Raw genomic sequence first — 24951 nt, forward strand, 5'->3', positions numbered from 1 at the left:
TGTCTCATACCTCGTGATGAAATGTCCTTGCAATGATATTTCACCCTTCTAAAGGGGTGGTATGTAAGACTCCTTTCTGTTTATTTCCATTGTTCCCATTTCTTTTATGTTGTTTTATTTTTTTGGCCTGTGGACCCATAATTGGAATGTGCCTTTAAGCCTGAAAGTTGATGCAGCCTGTGAGTCAGGACACTGTGCTCCCAGGTTTTGATTTTAGCCAGATTCTTTTGCATCAAGTGGATCTTAGGAACCAGGTTTGGAGGGATTGATTGGTTGGCTGTCAATCGGTGGATTGCCAGGGACACTGGCCTGACAAAAGTCAGTGATGCTTTCTGAGAGAACTGGGCAGAAGTGTTTAGACCTTGGAAGTGAAAAGGTGCTTTCTCCTGCTTGCTGAAGTTAAAGAACTGCTTTATTATTCTGAAAGCAACGAATAACCGACACATCCTTTGCTGTGAACTTGGAATGATGCTGAGTCTGCAGAGAAGATAGACAACCTTGCCAGAGAAAACCATCTCAAGCCTAGAAGGAGGAAGCATTACAAAGGAAAGCTGAACTCCAGAAAGATACTAACTAGAAGTCATCCCAGTACATAATAGATCCTAATCCTTTTATTTTCTTAATATTGTGCCTTTCCGTCACCCTTTCCCGGCTGTAGTTTGTGTGCGTATATATATATATATATATATATATATAAATAATAGAGAGAGAGAGCGACAGAGTGAGTGTAGCGGTTGAGAAAGGGGTATTAAGACAGTCAGTTACATTTTCTGTCCATTTTATAATATTGCACATAATAAAAGATTACTTATGTTAAAGTTACAAACCTGGTGACTGCAGTTTGTTGGGATCAACCAAAGACCCTCAGGTATTTTAAATCAAATCTTGTTTCCCTGTGGTATGGAGGTCAAGTGGGATTGGAATTGGGAAGCATGGTGGTACAGTGGTTAGCACTTCTGCCTCACAGCACCAAGGTCCCGGGTTCGATCCCGGCACTGGGTCACTGTCCGTGTGTAGTTTGCACATTCTCCCCATGTCTGCATGGGTTTCGTCCCCACAACCCAAAGATGTCCAGATGGGATTGGAATTGACCGCATACTAGGGTGTCGTGACATCAATTTTGTGGAAAGAAAACATTAAGTGGACTGTACGAATACATCAGAAGTGTTTTTAATAAGCTGTCTGTATTGGCACCTTAAATGGTTCAGACGTGATCATTTTCACATAAAGGATTAAAAATTCTGACATTATCTGCGTCACAAAACAATCTCTATTTAATCCTAGAAATAGAATACAAGATGATATATTTATTTCACACATGCTCCACAATATTAATTTCAGCCAGCATATCACTACTTTTCCCCCCATTCATTAATGGTATGGAACATTACTGGCAATACCAACTCTTATTGCCCATCTCTCATTGCCCATGAAAAGGTGATGGTTAGCTGCCTTGTTGACGCTCTGCAATCCATATGGTTAAGGTACTCCCACAATTTTGCAAGGTAGGGAGTTCAAAGATTTTGACTCAATAATGAAGGAATGACAGTATACTTCCAAGTCAGGATGGTGTGCGACATAAAGGTGGTAATCTTCCCAAGCACCTACTGCCCTTGTCTTCAAGGCTGTGGAGATCTCCAATTTTGAAGATGTCATTGAAGAGGGCTTGGTGAATTTCTAGAGAAGTGGTTTGCAATCGATGTGCCGCAAGAACCATGCAAGTGAGCCGAACCCTGCTGCGGGCTGGTTCCACTCAGTCCAGCCTCTGATGTGACATCCTCATTAACGGAGCTCAGGAAGCCCATGTTTGGGCAGTTCCGACTGACCTGACGAACAGCTGCAGTCAGTGGCCTGGGCCATTTCCCTCCACCAAGTCCTGCTAATAAATTCAGGAGGACACATTTGGAATTTGCGTTCAGTTCCTGCCATTTACCATCACAGTGTGAATTCCTTTCCTTTTCACCAACGCTGGGTTGAGAAAGAAAACTATTGGAAGTTTCTGGTCTGATACCCGTGCAGTGCTTCTTCTGCAAAACACAAATGTGTGAACTTCGGGTACGAACATTTACACATCCCGACACTAAAAAGATGACGTTACGGGACCACGACTGGGTTATTACTTTCCTGCACTTTCTTGGATTATGTGCAGAATTCGGTTCTTCTAACCCTGCCCAGGTTTCTCCATTCATATATTTTTATTCTCTTGTAGCCACCTAAGATGGACACTGGGCTAACAAAATGGAGAACTGCTAAGACTGCAGGGAGAAAACAGTTTAGCCAGGACAAGCAGTCTGCAAAGGCTAATTAGCATTCTGCACGTAGCAAAACTGGTTTATGGCCAGGTGGAAGATCTCAACCAAAGGTGAAAATAGCAAAACGCTTTGCATAGTAATGAGGCAATCCAGATCTGGGCACACACAATAGCAACATTTGGTTTTGAATGGATACTTTGAGTGGACGCCCAGACGAAACGGCACCAGAAGTATCCATCACAAAAGACCCTCGAGACCGCCCCACCCATCGAGAAGAGACCCTCAGATTGGGGGATTTGTAAGACATCGATTGGGAAATGATCCAATCGATACATGGCAGGTAAAGGCCCGCCCCGAAAAGGCACGGACATTGGGGGCCCTACAAAGATAGACCCCGCACATGGTTCTGTCTGTTTTGCTCCGGCTCTGCTGTTTTGTGCTCCGGCTTGGACTGCTGTTTTGACTCCGGCCCAGATCTGCTGTTGTATCCTGACTCCGACTCCAGCCGTTGATCCTGTCTTCCATCACCAGCCGTTGAGCACCAGCCATCGTTCAGTAAGTGCCAAAACGACGCTCGCTACGTGAACCCAGCATTGCCTATACATTAATCAACTAGTAACGAACAGAAGGTGCAGCCCAGAAAGGAACAAAGGCCTTGTCCCCTGACCTTGCTGGTTCCCACTTAGATAAGTATTTAGTCGTTTAATAGTAGAAATAGGTATTAGTCTTTAGCGTGTGCATGCGTATTTATTATATTTGTATAATAAATATTGATCGTTGGAACTTACTAATCGGTGTATAGTTTTATTACTTTGAACCTGACCTTGAAATACTTGTGAGGTGTCTATATACGGCACCTGGCGACTCCGAGCTGAAATTACACACACAGAGCTGTAGCAGTGTTAAGCACACGGCCTTTAAACGGAGGCGTGTTAATACACTCCAATAAACGCGTAATACACTCAAGTAAAGCGTGCAACACTTTTCCCTGGAAAGTTGGATCCCTTTCTTAATTTAGTCCTGCACTGTAGAATTTTACCAAACTTGTTTCTAATTTACAGAAAGTAAAACAGTAGCGTTGGGTCCATTTGAAAGCAAAGCAGGAACGCAAATTAGAAACAAGTTTGGTGAAATAGTTTTCTTTCTCAGCCCAGGACTGTGAAAGGGAAAGGAGTTCCTACAGTGATGGTAAATGGCAGGAACTGGACACAAATTCCAAATGTATCCTTCTGAATTTATCAGTTGGACCTGGTGGCAGGAAATGACCAGACCACCGACAGCTGCTGTTCATCAGGTAGGTTGCAGCTTCCCAAACGTGGGCTTCCTGAGCTTCATATACACTATTCCACTTTTACATGCAATGAGAAACAACAATGGATTTTTTGATTAGTCAAGTTGTTTCCTGCCTATTGGTGTTTTACAGCTTTTAAGATGTAACCATGAATTACTCATGGGAATGTTCGGCAAATGATAAATGGCTAAACCAGAGCCACTGGGAGCGAAACTGAGGTGGTTTGGGTGTTTGGCTTGGTGATTTCCCTCTCTATGCACGGCTCAAGGGCTTCTCAACACACCCAGGGATTACCCACATTTACATTCTGTTACATCTGTAATATGCCTGGACAATTGGAGCATTCTTATTTTGGCAAGATTTCTAAATTATCTTTCCGACGGGGTAGTTCCCATTAATTGTTCTTCCCCATCCCACTTCTCTCTGGTTCAATAATTCGTTTAGCACTTTCAATGTCCAATAACGTCCAGTTCTGATTAAAAATTAGCACCCTGAAACATTTACCCCACCGTTTCACTATCCACAGATGATGCTCGTGCTGATGAGTATCTGCAGAATTGGCTGATCTTGTTTTTATCAGAGTTGCATTGGATTAAGTTCATTTTTTCCTCAAATGATTTGGCAAGAATATTAAAGGGTTCGTTTACTTAAATTAAACAGACAAGAACATTTTGTATCCATGCATGAAGAATAGTTTTAATTCCTCAGAGTTCCACATTTGTCCTTGAACATTTCTCTGATGGAAGTTTTGCCCACTTAACAATACAGGCTTTCGGTGGGATGGATTCTGGAACAGGCCACAGGACTAGATTGCCCCAAAGCATGTCCAAGTAATGAGAGGGCACTGTTCAATTCGGAGAGTTTCCAATCTCTGACCCAGATCAACTAATTCCAAATTGTGACTGTTTCCAAACACCAGAGGGTTTCCCTTTGTACTTGGTGGGAGGGCCTACTGTTAGATGTCGGACCTCAAAAGCAGGGAGACATGTAAATTCTGGTCATGCTCAGACGAACTGGCATTGTACAAATCTGGGTTATAAAATCCTCCCCAGATTAAGACACACTGTTCACAGAGGCAGACCCAGGTGTTACATTACTGTTATCAGTAAGATGCTGCTCACACCATTTCCTTCATTTATGAACCTTCACATTGAGAAATGTAGACTTAAAAAACCGATACAATTGAAATCCTTATTGGAAAACATTTCTAAATTGTGTACATTTTGAATAATAATATTATTTCCACCTGCAAATGGTGCTAATCCATCAATTGAAAACTTCTTGATCTCATGAGAATTGCATTAAATGGTGCGTTGATGTACTTTTGGGGTTTTAGAGATAAAAGGCAGCTCAGTTGGGGAATATCGGAGGTGTGGCTCAAGAGTTTTATACAAATGGTGTGCCTGGACAGATCAAAGGTTGGGAACCACTGTTCCAGAAGGCATCTTAGAGATAGCACACACTGCAGCCAGGGTGTACCAGTGGAGGAGGGAGTCCATGTTTAAGGTGATGGATAGGATGCTAATCAAGTGGGCTGTTTGTCTCAGATGGTTTCAAGTTTTTTGCGTGCTGTTGGAGAGTTGTATTTGTCCAGACGAGTGGAGATATTTCATGACACTCTCAAATTGTGGTTACAGATAGTGATAAAATCTCAGAGGGGGAGAGGGGCAAGTCAGAAGATGAATCTTTAACCTCAGAATACCCAGTCATTGACCTGCTTTTGTAGCCACAGAATTTATTTGGCTCATGCAGTTCAAACAATATGCCAATAAATCCTCAGACACACCACTGAAAGATACCAAGGTTGGTTTGATGAGACCAATCAAAAATAGTCATACACATTGTTTGTACACTGACAGCAACATTCCAAACCTGGCAACTGAATCCAAACTCTACAGAAAGGAAGCTTGCTCACCAGATATTCAAAACTGAAGCCTCGATTGAAGAATAAATGCCGGGGAAATTTGAATTCCTTGCTGGCATGCATAACAAGCATGCCTCCATCAAGACAACTAAAGAGGTCCACAGACTTTCAACACATGGGCAAATGTAAGAATGATAGCAAGATTCTCCTCAACGGCATGAACACTGGAAAGTGCACTTTGTAGAACAAGTCAAGCAAAACTGGCTGGAAAACATCCCACAACACAATCAGAAGTAAGCCACATAATGATTTGCGGCCACCTAAATTGGTGTCCAGCAATGAATGCTGGGAAAAGTGGTCAGGTTTTATGGACAAGCAGGCTACAGTACAGATCAAACAAAGTTGCAGCAAAAGGTTTTGCAGACTTCAAAAGATGTCACAGGTTGATGCGGATAACATAAGCACATGGCCAACTTTGAGCCATCCCAGGAACAATAGAACTGTCCTGTCATTCACACTTGTTTACTAGACACAGCAGCACCTAAATCCTTTATTTGGAAAGCCTACATGCATCCAACACTTTCAGGCTTGGCCACTGAGTGCCCACCCCAAAATTGATGTGGCAGTCCCTGATTGATCACGCTGATTGAGCCCTGATCAGTTGATTGACAAAAGAGAGATCACCCACCACAGGGGACGGTTTCAAGCAGGTTTTAAAGGTTCTGCAGAACTTTAGAATCTCTGTGCAGTAGTAACCAACAAGTGCAAACTCCACACAGACAGTCATCAAAGGCCAGGATTAAACCGGGATCCCTGGAGCTGTGAGGCAACAGTGCTACCCACTGTGCCACCGTGCTGCCCCACTAAGGTCATTAATATACATCAGGAAAAGCAACGGTTCCAACATTAACCCCTGGGGAACTCCACTACAAACCTTCCTCCACCCTGAAAAACATCCATTAGCTTCTCTTATCTACTATTATCTGCTCTTGTTTCCAGTCACTCAGCCAATTTCATATCCATATTGCTACTGTTCCTTTTATTTATAAACTTTGCTCACAAGTCTTTTGTGTGGCACTGTATCAAATGCTTTTTGGAAGTCCATGTACAGCCAGCCTTTCGGAGGGCTGGTGCGGACTTGATGAGCCAAATGCACCTTCTGCACTGCAGGAATTCTATGATTCTACGCCACATCAACAGCTTTGCCTTCATCAACCTTCTCTGTTACAACTTTAAAATACTTCAGCCAGTTATCTAACACGATTTTCCCTTAAGAAATCTATGCTGAGACACTTCCGGTTGCGGTGATGCGGAGCTAAGCCGCACGTTCGGCAGCTCCCGCTATTAAAGGACTTTCGGGCCTATTTTAGGGCCCCAAACGGCGCTGTTGAGACGATTCCCGGTGGGGGAAGGTGTTTGGAGGAACATTCCCCGAAATTTATGGTGCGTACACGGAGTGGGGCAAAGGAAAAGGCTGCAGCAACTCCCCAGGAAAAGCGGGGGAAGGAGGACAAAATGGCGGCCGGCGGGCACCCGAGGACTGGTGGAAGTTGGCGCAGGAGCAGCAAGCTGCTCTTCTGCGCTGCTTTGCGGAGCTGAAGGCTGAGTTGCTGGACTCCCTGAATGCGACTACCAACAAACTGCTTGAGACCCAGACAGCCCAGGGGGTGGCCATTCAGGAGTTGCAGCGGCAGGCCGCTGAGTGGGAGGAGGAGGCCGTGGTCCTCGTGGGGAAGGTGGAGTTGCACGAGGCACTTCACAAAAAGTGGCAAGACCACTTTGAGGAGCTGGACTTTCGCACGAGGCGAAAGAATTTGAGGATCCTGGGCCTGGCGGAGGGGCTGGAGGGGTCGGATCTTCCGTCTTATGTGACCACGATGCTGAGCTCGTTGATGGGAGCGAGGTCCTTCCATTTGCCCCTGGAGCTTGAGGGAGCCCACAGAGTGCTGGCCAGGAGGCCCAAGGCGAATGAACCTCTGCGGGCGGTGCTGGTGCGGTTCCATCGATTCATTGACCAGGAGTGTGTGCTGCGCTGGGCCAAGAAAGAGAGGAGCGGCAAGTGGGAGAATTCGGTAGTGCAGGACTGGAGTGCGGAGGTGGCTAAGCGGCGGGCCGGGTTTAACCGGACGAAGGCGGTGCTGCATGCCAAGCAGGTCATATTTGGAATGCTGCAGCCTGCTCGTCTGTGGGTGACATATAAGGACCGGCACCACTACTTCGAGTCCCCGGAGGAGGCATGGGCCTTTGTACAGGCGGAGAAGCTGGACTCGAACTAGGGTCTGGGGGCTGCGGCGTCCGGTGCACTTCGGCTGTTGTTGTTTTTGCTGTTTTTGTAATTTTGACATGTGTTTTCTATGCTGGTTTTTGCTCTGTTTCCGGGTGGGTCTGTTGGGTATGGTTTTGGGTTATGTGGGGAATGTTGGTGGGTTTGTTTTTTATTTTCTCTTCTGTACGGGGCTGGGGGATGGGGTGGAGCTGGAATTTGGGGAGCTGCGTCAGAAGGGTTGGGTGGGGCAGTGTGAAAGCGCGGGCTTTCCTCTGGTTTCCCGCGCTGCGGGGCGGGGGGGGGTGGAGCTGGCAGTGGGGGCGTGGCCTCTACTGGTTTATTCCCGCGCTGAAGCGGTGCCAAGGAGGTGTGGCAGGAGGGGGGATGACCCCATGTCGGGAGGGGCCGGGTTTTGGCGGGAGTTGCCGGGGTCAGCAGAAGTCAGCTGACTCACGGAAGTACCATGGAAGGTGCGTCTCGGCTAGGAGGGGTCCTAGCCCGGGGCGGGGGGGGTATACCGGGTTGCTGCTGGAAGGGCCAGGAGAGATCTGGTGTGGGCCAGGGGGGGTAGAGGGGAGGCGGTATCGTCATGGGGACGGGTCGGGCAGGGTGTATTGGCCTGGGGCGAGCAGTCGATGAGCTATTGCTAGTCGGCGGGGGAGGGGGGCGGGGTGCCCTCTGATCCGGCTAATCACCTGGAACGTGAGGGGCTGAATGGGCCGGTTAAGAGGGCTAGGGTATTTTCTCATTTGAAGGGGCTGAAGGTGGACGTGGCTATGCTCCAGGAGACCCACTTGAAGGTGGCGGACCAGCTTCGTCTGAGGAAGGGGTGGGTGGGGTCGGTTTTCCACTCAGGATTAGACGCGAAGAAACGGGGGGGGGGTGGTGGCGATTCTGGTGGGGAAGAGGGTGGCGTTCGAGGCGTCTGAGGTGGTGGCGGACAAGGAGGGCAGATCTATTATGGTGAAGGGTAGGCAGCAGGGAGAGAAGGTGGTGCTGGTTAATGTGTATGTCCCGAATTGGGATGATGCTGGCTTTATGAAGCGCATGTTGGGCCGCATTCCGGACCTGGAGGCAGGGGGCCTGATCATGGGGGGAGACTTTAACACGGTGCTAGATCCCCCACTGGACCGGTTCAGTTCAAGGACAGGTAGGAGGCCGGCGGCGGCCAAGGTGCTGAGGGGGTTTATGGACCAGGTGGGAGGGGTGGATCCCTGGAGGTTTGGGAGGCCGAGGGTGCGGGAGTATTCCTTTTTCTCCCATGTACATAGGGTTTACTCCTGAATAGAATTTTTTAGACCATGCTCCGCACTGGGTCGATCTGGAGATGGGGGAGGCGCGGGACCAGCGCCCATTGTGGCGCCTGGATGTGGGGATGCTGGCTGATAAGGAGGTGTGTAGGAGGGTCCGGGGAAGTATTGAGGGGTATCTTGAGACCAACGTCACGGGGGAGGTCCGGGTGGGGATGGTCTGGGAGGCTCTGAAATCAGTGATCCGGGGGGAGCTGATTTCCATCCGGGTCCATAGGGAAAGGAGGGAGAGGGAGAGACTGGTGGGGGAGCTCCTGGACGTGGATAGGAGCTCCTGGACGCGGAGGCCCCGGAGGAGGGGTTGCTGGAGGAACGGCGTAGTTTGCAGGCCAAGTTCGACTTGTTGACCACCAGAAATGCGGAGACACAGTGGAGGAGGGCGCAAGGCGCGGTATATGATTATGGGGAGAAGGCGAGCAGGATGTTGGCGCATCAGCTCCGCAGGCGAGATGCGGCTAGGGAAATTGGTGGAGTGACGGATAAGGGTGGGAATGTGGTGCAGAAGGGGGCAGAGGTGAACGGGGTCTTTAGGGACTTTTCCGAGGAACTATACCGGTCGGAGCCACCGGTGGGGGCGGGGGGTGGGGGGTGGTGGATGAGAGCTTCATGAACAGGCTACGTTTCCAAAAGGTGCAGGAGGAGCTGGGGGCGCCGATAGAGTTGGAGGAGCTAGTCAGGGGGATTGGTCAAATGCAGTCAGGTAAGGCGCCGGGGCCGGATGGGTTCCCGGTGGAATTTTATAAAAAGTATGCGGATCTGGTGGGCCCCCTGTTGGTGCGAGCCTTCAATGAGGCATGGGAGGGGGGGTTTGCCCCCGACGATGTCACGTGCGCTGATCTCTCTGACCCTGAAGCGGGATAAGGACCCCTTGCAGTGTGGATCATACAGGCCAATCTCGCTCCTCAATGTTGATGCTAAGTTGCTGGCGAAGATCCTGGCCACCAGGATAGAGGACTGTGTGCCAGGGGTGATACACGAGGATCAGACAGGATTTGTCAAGGGAAGACAGCTTAACATGAATGTGCGGAGATTGTTAAATGTTATTATGATGCCGGTGGTGGAGGGGGAGGCGGAGATAGTGGTGGCGCTGGATGCAGAGAAGGCGTTTGATAGAGTTGAGTGGGGGTACCTGTGGGAGGTGCTGGAGCGGTTCGGATTCGGGGAGGGGTTCATCAAATGGGTGAGGTTGCTCTACGAGGCCCCGATGGCGAGTGTAGTTACCAATGGATGGAGTTCAGAGTACTTCAGGCTCTACCGTGGGACCAGGCAGGGGTGCCCCCTGTCCCCCTTGCTCTTTGCACTGGCGATAGAATCTTTGGCTTTGGCGCTGAGGGAGTCGGGGAGGTGGAGGGGCCTGGTGCGGGGTGGGGAAGAACATAGGGTATCGATGTATGCGGACGACCTGCTGTTGTATGTGGCGGACCCAGAGGGGGGAATGCCGGGGGTGATGGAGCTGTTGGCTGAGTTTGGGAGCTTCTCGGGCTATAAGTTGAATCTGGGCAAGAGTGATTTATTTGTAGTACACCCGGGTGATCAGGAGGAGGGAATTGGGAGGCTCCTGTTTAAGAGGGCAGTGAAGAGTTTCAGATACCTGGGGGTGCAGGTAGCCAGGAGTTGGGGGACTCTCCATAAGCTTAATTTTACCAGGCTTGTGGAGCAGATGGAGGAGGAATTCAAAAGGTGGGACATGGTGCCGTTATCGCTGGCGGGTAGACTGCAGTCCGTCAAAATGACGGTTCTCCCGAGGTTCTTGTTCCTTTTTCAGTGTTTGCCCATCTTTATCCCTCTGGCCTTTTTTTAGGAGGGTGACTAGCAGCATCATGAGCTTTGTTTGGGCGCATGGGACCCCGAGGGTGAAGAGGGTCTTCTTGGAGCGGGGTAGAGATGGTGGGGGGCTGGCGTTACTCAATCTCTCGGGGTATTATTGGGCGGCCAATGTGTCGATGGTGCGCAAGTGGGTGATGGAGGGAGAGGGGGCAGCATGGAAACGTTTGGAGATAGCGTCCTGTGGAGGCACAAGCTTGGGGGCCCTGGTAACGGCGCCGTGGCCACTCCCTCCTACGAGGTATACCACGAGTCCGGTGGTGGCGGCTACCCTCAAGATTTGGGGGAAGTGGAGGCGACATAGGGGGGAAGTGGGGGGCTCGATGGAGGCTCCGTTAAGGGGGAACCATCGGTTCGTCCCTAGGAATATTGATGGGGGGTTCCAGGGTTGGCACAGAGAGGGCATCAGACAGCTGAGGGACCTGTTCATTGATGGGAGGTTTGCGAGCCTGGGGGAGTTGGAGGAGAAGTTTGGGCTCCCCTCGGGGAACATGTTCAGGTATCTGCAGGTAAAGGCGTTTGCTAGGCGGCAGGTGGAGGGATTCCCTTTGCTTCCCGCGAGGGGGGTGAGTGACAGGGTGCTTTCGGGGGTCTGGGTCGGGGATGGGAAGATATCTGATATCTACAAGGTAATGCAGGAGGTGGAGGAGGCGTCAGTAGAGGAGCTAAAGGCTAAATGGGAGGGGGAACTAGGGGAACAGATCGAAGATGGGACATGGGCTGATGCCCTGGAGAGGGTTAACTCTTCCTCCTCATGTGCGCGGCTTAGCCTCATCCAATTCAAGGTGCTGCATCGGGCCCACATGTCCGGGTCTAGGATGAGTAGGTTCTTTGGGGGTGAAGACAGGTGTGTCAGGTGTTAGGGAGTCCAGCGAACCATGCCCATATGTTCTGGGCATGCCCGGCAGTGGAGTTCTGGAAGGGGGTGGCGAGGACGGTGTCGAGGGTGGTAGGATCCAAGGTCAAGCCAGGCTGGGGACTCGCTATTTTCAGGGTTGGGGTGGAGCCAGGAGTGCAGGAGGCGAAAGAGGCCGGTGTGCTGGCCTTTGCGTCCCTAGTAGCCCGGCGGAGGATCTTGTTACAGTGGAAGGATGTGAAACCCCCAAGCGTGGAGACCTGGATCAATGACATGGTGGGATTTATCAAGCTGGAGAAGGTCAAATTTGCCCTGAGAGGGTCGGTACAAGGGTTCTTTAGGCGGTGGCAACCTTTCCTCGACTTTCTGGCTCAGCGATAGGGTACTGGGTCAGTAGCAGCAGCAACCTGGGGGGGGGGGGGGGGGGGGGGGAAGGGGGGGGGGGCGTTGACTATGTTTGCTTATTTAATTTTAATTTAATGTATTTTTAAGTTCTCTTGTTGTTTACTGGGTTTTTGGGGGGGGGGGTGATACATGCGTTGATACGGTCTTGGGGGTGTTACAGTTATTATGGTGTTTTATTGTTGCTTTTGTTTGTTGTTATATTTGCTGTAAAAAATTTCAATAAAAATTATTTAAAAAAAAAAGAAATCTATGCTGACTTTCTTTATGTCCATGTGACAATTAATTTGGTCCTGAGTTATTGTTTCTGAAGGTTTTGCCACACCATTGTTAAACTGACTTATCTTTCGCTCCTTTTTCAACAGTAACGTTGCATTTCTCCAGACCACTGACACCACCCAAGTCTAAGGAAGATAGAAAAATTAAGGCTATTGCCTCTGGAATTTCCCCTCTCATTTCTCTCAGTACCCTTGGATAAATTTCAGCCGGTTCTGGTGCCTTATAACTTTAAGTACAGGAAACCTGTCCAATACCATCTCATCATCAATTTTAAGCCATTCAAGTGTCTAAAGTACCTCCTCCTTCTCCATGGCCAGGCAGCATCTTCCCTGGCAAAGACAGATGCAGAGCATGCATTTAATACTGCAGCCATGCTCTCTGCCTCACTGCGTAAATCTCTATTTTGTCTCCTAAATAGCCTATTTCGCACTCTACCACCTTTTTACAGTTTTTATATCTATAGCAGACTTTGGGGTGCCTTTTTAATGTTGGCTGCCAGTCTCTTTTCATACTCCCTCTTTGCTTCTCTTATTTGCTTTTCTACTTCCCCTCTGAACATTCCATATTCAGTCTGGTTCTCAATGGTACCGCACATCTGTCATAAGCACACTTTTTCTTCTTTGTTTTAATTTCTATCTCTGTTGTCATCCAGGGAGCTCTGACTTTGATTATCTTTTCTTTTCCTTGAGGAAACATACCTTGACTGTGACCAAATACCTCTTATTTGAAGGTATCCCATTGTTCAGTCACTGTTTTTCCCACCAACCTTTGACTCCAACTTATTTGGCTAGGATCCATTCCAACCCCATTAAAGTTGGCTTTCCCCCGATTAATTATTCTTACTTTAGGTTATTTTGACTTTTTCCTCGTCAGCCCAAACTATGATATAATTATTACTGTCCCCCATATATTCTTCTATTGACCCTTGATCTACTTGGCCCAGCTTATTCCCAAGAATCAAGTCTAGTTTACCTCCTTTCTTGTGGGACTAGAAACATAGTAGTTAGAAATCTTTCCTGAATGCTCTCTGGGAACTCTTGCCCTTCAAGGCCTTTACACTACGAGTATCCGAGCCGATACTTGGATAATCAAAGTACCTCATTTTAACATTTGCACCTCTCTGTAATTGCCTTGAAACCTTGTTCCTCTATATCCTTCAGCATAACTGAGTAGTTTGCTAGGCCATTTCTGATGGCAGTTAAGAGTTTATTATAATGCTGGAATTACCTACAGACCAGATTGAGTAAGCTTGACAGATTTCCTTCTCTAAAAACAGCAAACCAGATTAGTTTTGATGACAATCCACTGGTTCTGTGGCCACCATTACCGATGACAGATGAGAATGGTGGAGGAGGCCACATGGTCCTTTATATCAGTGTTAATTCTCTGCAAGAGCAAATAGGTCAACCCCATGCCCCAACCCTTGACTCACAACCCTACAAATTTTTTTTGCTTCAGGTGCTTATTCAATGCCCTTTGAAAGCCACAATAAAATCAGTCGCCTTCACACTCTCAGATAGTGTAATCCAGATCCTAACTTCTAGCTGCAAAGATGATTTTCCTCATGTCAATGTTGGTTCTTTTGCCATTCATCTTACATCAGTGCCCTCTGGTTCTCAATCCTTTTCCCAATGGGAAGAATTTTAATCAGATTTATTTAATTAACTGAATTTAAATTTCCCAGTTGTTGTGGTGGGATTTAAAGCCATGCCTCTGGTTCATTAGGCCCGACCTCTACATTACTAGGCCAGTAATACGACAACGGTGCTACTGTACTCCCGTGACAGTAATTCTAGCTAATAAAAGTGTTGGTCATAAATTTCATTTTTCCTCCAGTTGTCTTTTTGTCCTGCTGGCAGTGACCTTTGAGAGGATACAGATGCTTCAACATCAGCTGCCTCCAGCATCTTATTCAACTGACAGTTTGCATATGTGAGCCCAGAGAGTGGGTACTGACAGGCTTTTCAAACTAAGGTATCACAGCTGAGCCTTTAACCTACATTGGCACATGCACTATCTAAGAGTAATAAGCAGAAAGAAATGTGCTGCAGTAAGATCAGCTTATTCAGCTCGGGCCAAGTGAATATGGACTGTAGGATTCAGTTTCAAATGACAAACATTACTCACTGAGACAGGATATAAATACAAAGTTTTTGCATTTTAACCAGTTTTTGGGTCAGATTTTGCTGGAGTGGGCCTCATTAGTTAAGACTTGTTAAAGCATACGTGAATTGTAATATTTTCTGCCCATAAAGTTGTCATAAAATTGAAAGCTAATAAGGTTGCAGAGAAGGCATCTGGGAACTTGGTGAACAATGGGTCAGTTTATCATCTTCGCCAAAGAAGAACTGAGAATGAGGGTGCATCAGAGTGGGTGAGCAATGTAAGGGCCCTTCCTGTTGATTCCCTTATTTAATTTACTTTGTCGTCATGATTTTGATCAATGGATAATTAATGGACATATGCCTTTAAGTCGAGCAGACAAAGTGAAGAACTCAAAAGGTACAGAAGATTTAGATTTTGAACAGCAGAACTTCAGACTTTCTGGAGCCCATATTATTTTTCCTTTACACCCCTCTTTTCCCTCTGTGTTTGTCTGTCTTGTGTGTGTAGAGGATTGGGGCGGGTTAAAGAGGAGGGATTAGGAATTAGATATTAGTTAACCAGTTGTATTTGCTGCATATTTAATTATAGTTCTTATTAATAAAAAATGATTGTGTTTAAATTTACAAACCTGGTGACTGTAGTTATTAGACAGCCAGAGACCAAAGACTTTGAGTATTTTCTAAGAATTAATTGTTAATTTCAATTGTTTTGTGACTCCAGGTCAAGTGGGGCTGGAATAGACTGTGCACTAACCCAGGGTGTTGTCACAGAATCCAAATCAGATACGGAAACAGAACTAAAAAGGGTGGTAAGATGACTTCACGTAGTGACTGTGACAAAGGTAAACGATCCATCCTCATCTCTTTTAACCTTCCGGGAGCCTTCTGACATGGTAGACTGCACCACCTTCGTCCGCCACCATCCAGCTGGAAGGAACTGCATTTGTCAGGTTCCATTCTTCTCTAAACATAGCCAGAGTACCATGTACTGGTTTAGCTCACTTGGCTAAATCACTGGCTTTTAAAGCAGATTAAGCAGGCCAGCAGCACGGTTCAATTCCCATACCAGCCTCCCCGGACAGGCGCCGGAATGTGGCGACTAGGGGCTTTTCACAGTAACTTCATTGAAGCCTACTCGTGACAATAAGCGATTTTCATTCATGTGCTATTGCTTTTCTTTCTGCTTCTGTACCGTCACTTCTGGTGTTCCCTGAGGTTCTATCCTAGGTCCACTCCGAGATTTCAACTATCTGTCATCACTCAGTGACATTGTCCAAAAGCACAGGGTTAGATTTTGCATGTACACCAATGGCCCTCAGCTCTAGTTCACCACCATCTTTCTTGACTCCTCCACTAATTTATCACCATCATTAATGAGAACAAATTTCCTCTAAACATAGGGAAGATTAAAGCCAGTGGCTTCGGTCCTCTATCTGAACTCTGAGTCCGAGTTACCAACTTCAACCCTCTCGTTGGTGCTTGCATAAAACTAAACTACATAGCTCACAACCTTAGTACGGTATTTCTAATGTCCTGTAGAAAAGGAAATCTGCCATCCTTACTCTGATTTCAGCAACATGGTTGACTTTTAACAGCCCTCTGAACTGGCCTTGTGATGCACCATAAATTGGACACGAGGCGAAGATGTGATCCAAACAAAAGGCTTTAATGCACAAGATGTGTGCCCGGCAGCAGACGTGCAGAAGAATGGCCGACAGCCGGGGAACACGGGTTCTTATATCCCGCCTTGTAGGCGGAGCTACCTACCTCTCAGCCAATCGGCTGAGAGGCACATGACTTACCCGGGCCAATGGGCAGCGAGTCCTCTGCACCAATAGCAGCTCACTTCTAAGGTACCCCTAGTCATACTACCACATTCACCCCTTGTTGAAAAGGAAGCGGGGGGGCGGAGAAAATCACGGGCATGAGGGGGGGTGGTGTCCCGTGAGTACGTGAGACTGGTAGTATGACTAGAGATGTTGAGGCCGTACCGTTGCATCGATGGCTGCCCACTGACCCGTAACTAATGTGCAAGAGGAAAAAAACAACTATGTACAGTGTGCATAATCAGGGGGGGGGGGTGGAAAAAAATGGGTGAATAGGTAGAGAACAACGAAAATCACAAGAGTCCATCCGCAGGCAGAAGTTCACCCGTAGGTCACATCGATTCAATCAGTTGAGTGGGCACCTTCGATGTCCTGCTCGACCTGCGTAGCGGTGCCGGCGACGTCAGAGCGGTGGTCGTCCGTGACTCCAGGAGCGATGATCTTGTTTCTGTGTCCGTACCCCTGGTCGGAGCTAGCAGGGGCCAGTCCGGGGGAGGGGGTCCCTGTCCACTGAGCTGTGGGTGCGTCGTTGCTGGGGGCAGTGGGTGTCGGGGGGTGCTGGGGGGTCCGGCGGGGGCCAGGTCCCGAAGGGAGACCGTGTCCTGTCGGCCGTCGGGATACTCCACATACGCATATTGCGGATTCGCGTGGAGTAGCTGGACTCTTTCGACCAACGGGTCCGACGTGTGCACCCGCATGTGTTTCCGGAGCAGAATGGGCCCGGGGGCAGCCAGCCAGGTCGGGAGCGGGGTCCCTGAGGAAGACTTCCTGGGAAAAACAAGAAGACGTTCGTGAGGCGTTTGGTTAGTGGCGGTACACAGAAGTGACCGGATTGAGTGGAGGGCATCTGGGAGGACCTCTTGCCAGTGGGAGATGTCTGGACCGTAGGGCCAGCAGGACGGTCTTCCAGACCGTACCGTTCTCCCTCTCGACCTGTCCGTTACCCCGGGGGTTGTAACTGGTCATCCTGCTGGAGGCGATGCCCCTGTCCAGCAGGAATTGACGCAGCTCTCGCTCATAAATGAGGACCCCCGATCGCTATGAATGTATGCGGGGTAACCGAACAGGGAGAAGATGGTATGCAGGGCTTTGATAATGGTGGCTGTGGTCATGTCGGGGCAGGGGATGGCGAAAGGGAAACGGGAGTACTCGTCAATCACGTTGAGGAAGTACGTGTTGCGGTTGTTGGAGGGGAGGGGACCTTTGAAGTCCATGCTGAGACGTTCAAAGGGGTGGGAAGCCTTTATCAGGTGCGCTCGTTCAGGGCGGTAGAAGTGTGGATTGCACTCCGCGCAGATGTGGCATTCCCTGGTTACTGTCCTGACCTCCTCGATGGAGTAGGGCAGGTTGCGGGTCTTTATGAAATGGAAAAAGCGGGTGACCCCCGGGTGGCAGAGGTTCGCGTGGAGGGTTCAGAGGCGATCCACTTGTGCGTTGGCACAGGTGCCGCGGGACAGGGCATTGGGAGGCTCGTTTAGCTTCCCAGGACGATTCAAGATGTCGTAGTTGTACGTGGACAACTCCATCCTCCACCGCAAGATTTTATCGTTCTTTATCTTGTCCTTCTGTGCATTATCAAATATGAAAGCTACTGACCGTTGGTCTGTGAGGAGGGTAAACCTCCTGACGGCCAGATAGTGCCTCCAATGTCGCACAGCTTCGACTATGGCCTGTGCCTCCTTCTCGACCGAGGAATGGCGGATTTCGGAAGTGTGGAGGGTACGGGAGAAGAAGGCCACAGGTCTTCCCGCTTGGATGATGGTGGCCGCCAAAGCAACATTAGTCGCGTCGCTCTCGACCTGGAAGGGGAGGGACTCGCCGATAGCGCGCATCGTGGCCTTTGCAATGTCTGCATTGATGCGGCTAAAGGCCTGGCGGGCCTCCATCGACAGGGGAAACTTGGTGGACTGGATGAGTGGGCGGGCTTTGTCGGCGTAATTGGGGACCCACTGGGTGTAATATGAAAATAAGTCCAAACAGCGCTTGAGGGCTTTGAGGGAGTGGGGGAGAGGGAGCTCCATTAGGGGGCGCACGCGTTCGGGGTCTGGGCCTATCACCCCGTTACGCACTACGTAGCCGAGGATGGCTAGACGGTCGGTACCAAGCATGCACTTATCCTTATTGTAGGTCAGGTTAAGGAGTTTTGCGGTACGGAGGAATTTGCGGAGGTTGGCGTCGTGGTCCTGCTGGTCGTGGCCGCAGATGATGACATTGTCGAGATACGGGAAAGTTGCCCGTAAACCGTGTTGGTCAACCATTCCATCCATCTCCCTCTGGAAGACCGAGACCCCATTCGTGACACCGAAAGGAACCCTAAAAAAGTGGTAGAGTCGCCCATCCGCTTCGAACGCAGTGTACTTTCGGTCACTCGTGCGGGTGGGGAGCTGGTGGTAGGCGGACTTAAGGTCCACCGTGGAAAAAACCTTGTACTGCGCGATCCTGTTGACCAGGTCGGAGATACGTGGGAGAGGATACGCGTCCAGCTGCGTAAACCTGTTGATGGTCTGACTGTAGTCTATGACCATCCGATTTTTCTCCCCGGTCTTAACCACCAGCACTTGTGCTTGCCAGGGGCTGTTGCTAGCCTCGATGACCACATCCTTCAGAAGCCTTTGGACTTCGGACCTGATGAAAGTCTGGTCCTGGGCACTGTACCGTCTGCTCCTGGTGGCGACGGGTTTGCAATCCGGGGTGAGGTTTGCAAACAAAGATGGGGGGGGCATAGGGCCGCCGAATTTGAATGTTCAGCTCTGGAGGTTGCACTGGAAATCTAACCCCAGGAGTGCTGCTGCGCAGAGGTGGGGAAGGACGAAGAGCGTATAATTTTTAAACTTCCTCCCCTGGACCGTGAGGTCCGCTATGCAGCACCCTGTGATCTGGACCAAGTGCGAACCGGAGGCCAGATCAGATCGATTCTTTGTTTTACCGGGTAAATGGGAAGTGCGCAGCGTCTTACCGTGGCGGGGTGGACAAAACTTTCCGTGCTCCCGGAGTCCAACAGGCAGCTCGTCCCGTGACCGTTGAGGAAGATCTTCGTGGTCGCTGTGGAAAGCATGCGGGGCCGTGACTGATCCAACGTTACTGAGGCGAGTCGTGGCAGGAACTCCGAGTCGTCATCCGGCAGCGAGTGGTCACTTGCGGGGTCCTCGGCGCCGATCCAAGATGGCGATGCCCGCCAGCCGCACGTGGTGGGGGGTGAACAAAATGGCAGCTCCCGGGGATCGCACATGGAGTCGGGGCCTCAAAATGGCGGCGCCCGGTGATCACTTGTGGCGGTGGGGGCAGAGAGGTCCGCGCGGGGCGCGTGAAGAGCGCGGGGGGGGGGGGGGGGGGGGGACCCGCGGATGCTGATCAGAACTGCAGCGACCGCTTTGGACTGGCAAACAGCCGCAAAGTGGCCCTTTTTGCCGCAGCCTTTACAGAAGTAGCAGCGGGGCCCTGTGGGTTTATCGAGGCCCCCCATGGCGCAGGCCTGAGGGGGGTCCGAGTCTGCGGGGGTGAGGGTGGTCGTGTTCCATGCTGCCCAGGGGGCCGCCGCACGGTCGGGAGCGTACGCGCGGGCGTTGCGGTTAGCGACATCGAGAGAGGAGGCGAGGGCCCGTGCCTCAGTGAGGCTTAAAGTTTCTTTCTCCAAGAGTCTCTGGCGGATCTGGGAAGATTGAATACCCGCAACTAAAGCGTCTCTAATTAAAGTTTTGGTCTGCTCGGCCGCAGAAACTTGTGGGCAGGCGCAGTTTCTCCCCAGAACAAGGAGGGTCTGGTAGAATTCGTCCAAAGACTCACCAGGGAATTGCTGTCTCGTTGCCAGCAAGTCTCGTGCGTAGACCTGGTTCACCGGCCGGATGAAATGTCCCTTTAGCAAGTCCATAGCTGCGTCATAGTCTGTTGTGTCCTCTATGAGCGTCTACACGGCGGTGCCCACGCACGAGTGGAGGATGAGCAGTTTTTGTTCCCTCGTCGGGCAGTTTTCGGCTGTGCTCAAGTAACTATTGAAACACGCCAGCCAGTGTTTAAATGCAGCTGTTGCATTTGCTGCGTGTGGGCTGAGTCGAAGGCACTCTGGCTTGATGCGAAGCTCCATCTTTCAAAACTTGTGCATTAAATTGATGCACCATCAATTGGACACGAGGCGAAGGTGTGATCCAAACAAAAGGCTTTAATGCACAAGATGTGTGCCCGGCAGCAGACGTACAGAAGAATGGCCGATTGCCGAGGAACACGGGTTCTTATATCCCGCCTTGTAGGCGGAGCTACCTACCTCTCAGCCAATCGGCTGAGAGGCACATGACTTACTCGGGCCAATGGGCAGCGAGTCCTCTGCACCAACAGCAGCTCACTTCTAAGGTACCGTAATACCCCTAGTCATACTACCACACCTTGCAAGGCACTCAGATCAACGGCAATTAGGGAGGGGCAGCCAATTCTGATCTTTTTATTGGCACCCACATTCCATGAAAGAATAAATTAAAAAATGCCCTCTGAAATGGCCCAGCAAGAAACATATTTGTATCAAACTGGCAGTGGTTTAAGAAGGCAGTTCACCACCAACTTCTCAAGGGACATTAGGGGTGGGCAATAATTGCTGGCCCAGCCAGCAAACCGACATTCCATGAAAGAATTTAAAAACTCTGACACCAAGGTGAGCTGCCTGCCACAAACCAGCGCCATCATGCAGACCGCCTATTTCCACCTCTGTAAAATCACCAGACTGTCCCTGCCTCAGTTTATCTGCTGATGAAACCCTCATTCATATCTTTGTTACATTCAGATTTAACTATTCTAATCCACGCTCACTCTTACATGCTGTCCTCCATAAATTTGAGGAGATCCTCTCTCTTTCACACACACACTCCTCTCTCTCACACACACACTCCTCTCTCTCACACACACACTCCTCTCTCTCTCACACACACACTCCTCTCTCTCACACACACACACTCCTCTCTCTCACACACACACACTCCTCTCTCTCGCACACACTCCTCTCTCTCACACTCTCCTCTCTCTCTCTCACTCCTCTCTCTCTCTCTCACACACTCCTCTCTCTCTCACACGCACACTCCTCTCTCTGGCACTCTCTCACACACACACTCCTCTCTCTCTCTCACTCCTCTCCTCTCTCTCACACACACACCTCTCTCTCACACACACACACCTCTCTCTCACACACACTCCTCTCTCTCTCTCACACACCTCTCTCTCTCTCTCACACACCTCTCTCTCTCTCACACACACCTCTCTCTCTCTCACACACTCCTCTCTCACACACTCTCCTCTCTCTCACACACACTCCTCTCTCTCACACACACACACCTCTCTCTCTCTCACACACTCCTCTCTCTCTCTCTCACATACTCCTCTCTCTCTTTCTCTCTCACACACCTCTCTCACAAACACTCCTCTCTCTCTCTCTCACACACACTCCTCTCTCTCTCTCTCACACACTCCTCTCTCTCTCTCACACACACTCTCCCACCACACACACACTCTCCCACCACACACACACACTCTCCCACCACACACACACACACACTCCCACCACACACACACACACACTCCCACCACACACACACACACACACTCCCACCACACACACACACACTCCCACCACACACACACTCATTGCATTAATTGGAAAAAAAGAATTGGGTATTCATTTTATATTAAAAAAACCTCACACATACTCTCATCTCTGACACACACACAGCCTGCTCGTTCCACATTCTTCAGCCCCTTTCCCCAACATGCTTATTGCTTGCAGGCCCCGCTCTCCTCCCTCCACCGCCCACCCCACAGGCCTTGCTTTCCTCCCCCCCACCACCATCCCTTCGCAGGCCCTGCTCTCCCTCCCTCCAACAGGCCCTACGACCCTCCCCCATGGGCCTGCTCTCTCCCGCCATAGGTTCCCGCTCTTCTCCCTCCCTCCCACAGGTCTCGCTCCCCCCCTCCTCCCCCTACATCCCTCTTTCAGGCCCTGCTCTTCCCCCCAACTCCCCTCACCCATGTAGCCCATGCTCTCTCTCCCTTCTGATTGGATAATTTGTGAAACAGTACAAAACTTAAATTGTATCTATCAGCCTGGCCTGCTGCAGAACCCAGTTTGGGAACCCCTGTCTTAAATAATTATTCATAATACTTCAATTTTACTTGAGTGTGACATGCAAAATAAGCAGAATTCAATATGCAGTGAAACCAGATGAAAATGAAAAGTTAAATGTGGAAGACCTGCCAACCCAAATCATTTAGTAGAAACAGCAAAAACCCATTAGGATTGCCATTCCTGCATGAGTTGTTAAAAGTTGCAACATGACAGCTAACAGCAAGTTTCCTTGTAGCCTCCAGTGATAACATTACATCACACTGCAGTGTTGTACCACCTGAATGCTTCTCCACCCACACTCAAATTTAAGGACAGTTAAATTAGTGACAGTAGATCTGAAAAGACCAGATCAGAAATGATCATTTTCCACGATGCAGTCTTTGCTGTTCAGGTGTGACAGTCACATGGACTGTGGATAAAGATTGAATAAACCTTTAAGCAGAATGCCTGCCATCTCTGCTAAGCAAACAATTAAAAACAAAGCAATTCTATTTTTTCAATCATAGAATGATTTTTACAAGCAAGTGTTTAAAAAAACCTTCATACCTCCGAGGCTCTTCCTCTTGGCCCTTTCCTTTGTGTGTTCTCACCCACTGCTCCAACTGCATCATTGAATTAGTCCTTTGAATGCCCCTTCCACTGTCATTCAGACTAACCAACCGCTCTCTTCCAGTGTCCACATTTTCGATAGGAACATCAACGGAACCAACTGGGCTTTGCTCACGGGAGTCATTTTCATGCAGAGATTTGCACTCTTGAGACTGAAGGGTGTTGGTGCCTGACGTAACATTTCCACACTCTGATTTTGCAGGCTGCAGTTTTATACTATTGACTTTAGTCAAAGGCTTGTGCTGGTCCAGTCCTTCTGTCTCAAAACCATATTTGTCAGCACGAGTGATGTTCATATTGTCTAACTGTTGACGATCCAGAGTGGGTTCTATATTTTTTTGGTTATTCTGAAGTTCAGGCTTCACTAACATTTTGTGGTTTGCAACATGGTTAACCTCTTTGGGCGGTACAATTTCAGATGTTAGCTTTTCAGTCCTGTGGGTGTGAGAGAGAGAGAGTTAGACCATGTTGGTTCTCGATATCATGTAACATTGTTCAGCAATCTTTTATCTGTAATGAGTGAGACTTTTGACTTTTACTGTCTTGAAGCATGCACCTTCTTGACCTCAATAGCACACCTCTTTTCCCACTCACATGCATTACAGTGAAACTGATTCATACACCAGTGACACCAAAAGCACATTAGCTTACAACACAAAAAAATTTAAACCAGTCTTGAGGTAGGTAGGGAATAAATTTCAGCTGCATTATTTCCACAGGGCATTAAATCAATATATGGAGAGAAATATTAGGACTATGGTGATAGAAAAAGGAACCTCGTATCCTTGTAATTAAAGCAACTCCTTCTTCTCCACACCCTTCTCCCGCCCCTGAAATGCATGCATGCAAAAAGCTAATAATTCTGTAAGTCTGGAGGGCAGCAGGTGGCAGAAATGGAACTATAGTCATATACATTTTTGTACTTTAACAAAAGGATACCATCAATGGTACTCATCGGTTTTCCACTGCACTAAGTACACATGTATACTGTCTTTGTTTAACAGGTAGGAATATAATAGGAGAGATTGCCTTCAAGGTTGGCTGATGCTCATGCAAAGGAAGACTCCGATTGACACTTTTGCCATCCTAGTGACTTGTGCTCTGCAGAAACCAAAATCTATGTGTGTTAGGTGTGACAGTCACAGGACATGTACAGAATTGAATGGAAAAAGACCAGAATTATTAAGGCTTTGCTGAGGAGAAAAAAAAATTGAAAAGCAAAATCCCACTGACTGCCCTGCCCCAATGCTTGAATAGTAATTTGTGCAGTCATAGAAGTTAAAAGGATAACTATTTAATTCAGAGATGATGACTTTGCTACATGGGAAAATTTCAAATGTGAACTGTCCTCCCATTCTATAATGTGAAGTCTATACAGCCAATGCCACCAATTGCTACTTATATCAGATCACTTCTTAAAAGCTTCATTAGTGGACCGACTAAATGACATTTTTATTTGCTTTTTTGGAAAGACTTTGCAGACTAGGTGGTGGGAGTTGATCTAAAGTTAATCTGGCTTTTAAAAGGTTTCAATTCACGGAGTACTGGTATCAGTACACAGGGAAGAGTTGACATCAGCTCCAACTGAACTAGTCTAGGACCGGTGGGTGACCTGGCCATTTGTATGGTCAGGGCTGTGGACAGTGTCTTGTTATGCTCTTGGAGTAGCATAAGCTGCTTCCTTGATGTTCACTCTGACAAAGGAAGGTTCAGACATGGAGGTAACTTCAACACGTTTATTAAACTATTTACAATTCTCCTACTCGGATTCGCCACTACTGTTAATCCTTCTATAGCTACTCAGACTGACGAACCAGTCTGCTACAATCCACGTGGTGGGTGTGATGTCGAATCAACCCTGTGTCTGTACTCACTGAGTGTCTCCACTGGAAAGAGGAAGGTCATGTGTGCTGTGTCCTTTATATATGGGTTGGTGTAATGCCCCCCTGTGGTAGTGTCACCTCTGT

At 48.9% G+C, this 24951-nt stretch overlaps 1 protein-coding gene across 14 annotated transcripts in view; it reads right to left on the bottom strand.

Moving 5' to 3' along the window:
- The window catches only part of plekha5 (pleckstrin homology domain containing, family A member 5), a 460471-nt gene that overhangs the window by 95522 nt on the left and 339998 nt on the right, over window positions 1–24951 (bottom strand). For all 14 annotated transcript variants that reach the window (XM_038811100.1, XM_038811097.1, XM_038811094.1 and 11 more), the window contains one exon: window positions 22922–23419. In XM_038811100.1, the coding sequence (XP_038667028.1) occupies window positions 22922–23419 (498 nt within the window). The remainder of the gene's footprint in view (window positions 1–22921; window positions 23420–24951) is intronic.

This window comes from Scyliorhinus canicula, chromosome 11 (assembly GCF_902713615.1).
Source record: "Scyliorhinus canicula chromosome 11, sScyCan1.1, whole genome shotgun sequence".
Taxonomy (NCBI): domain Eukaryota; kingdom Metazoa; phylum Chordata; class Chondrichthyes; order Carcharhiniformes; family Scyliorhinidae; genus Scyliorhinus; species Scyliorhinus canicula.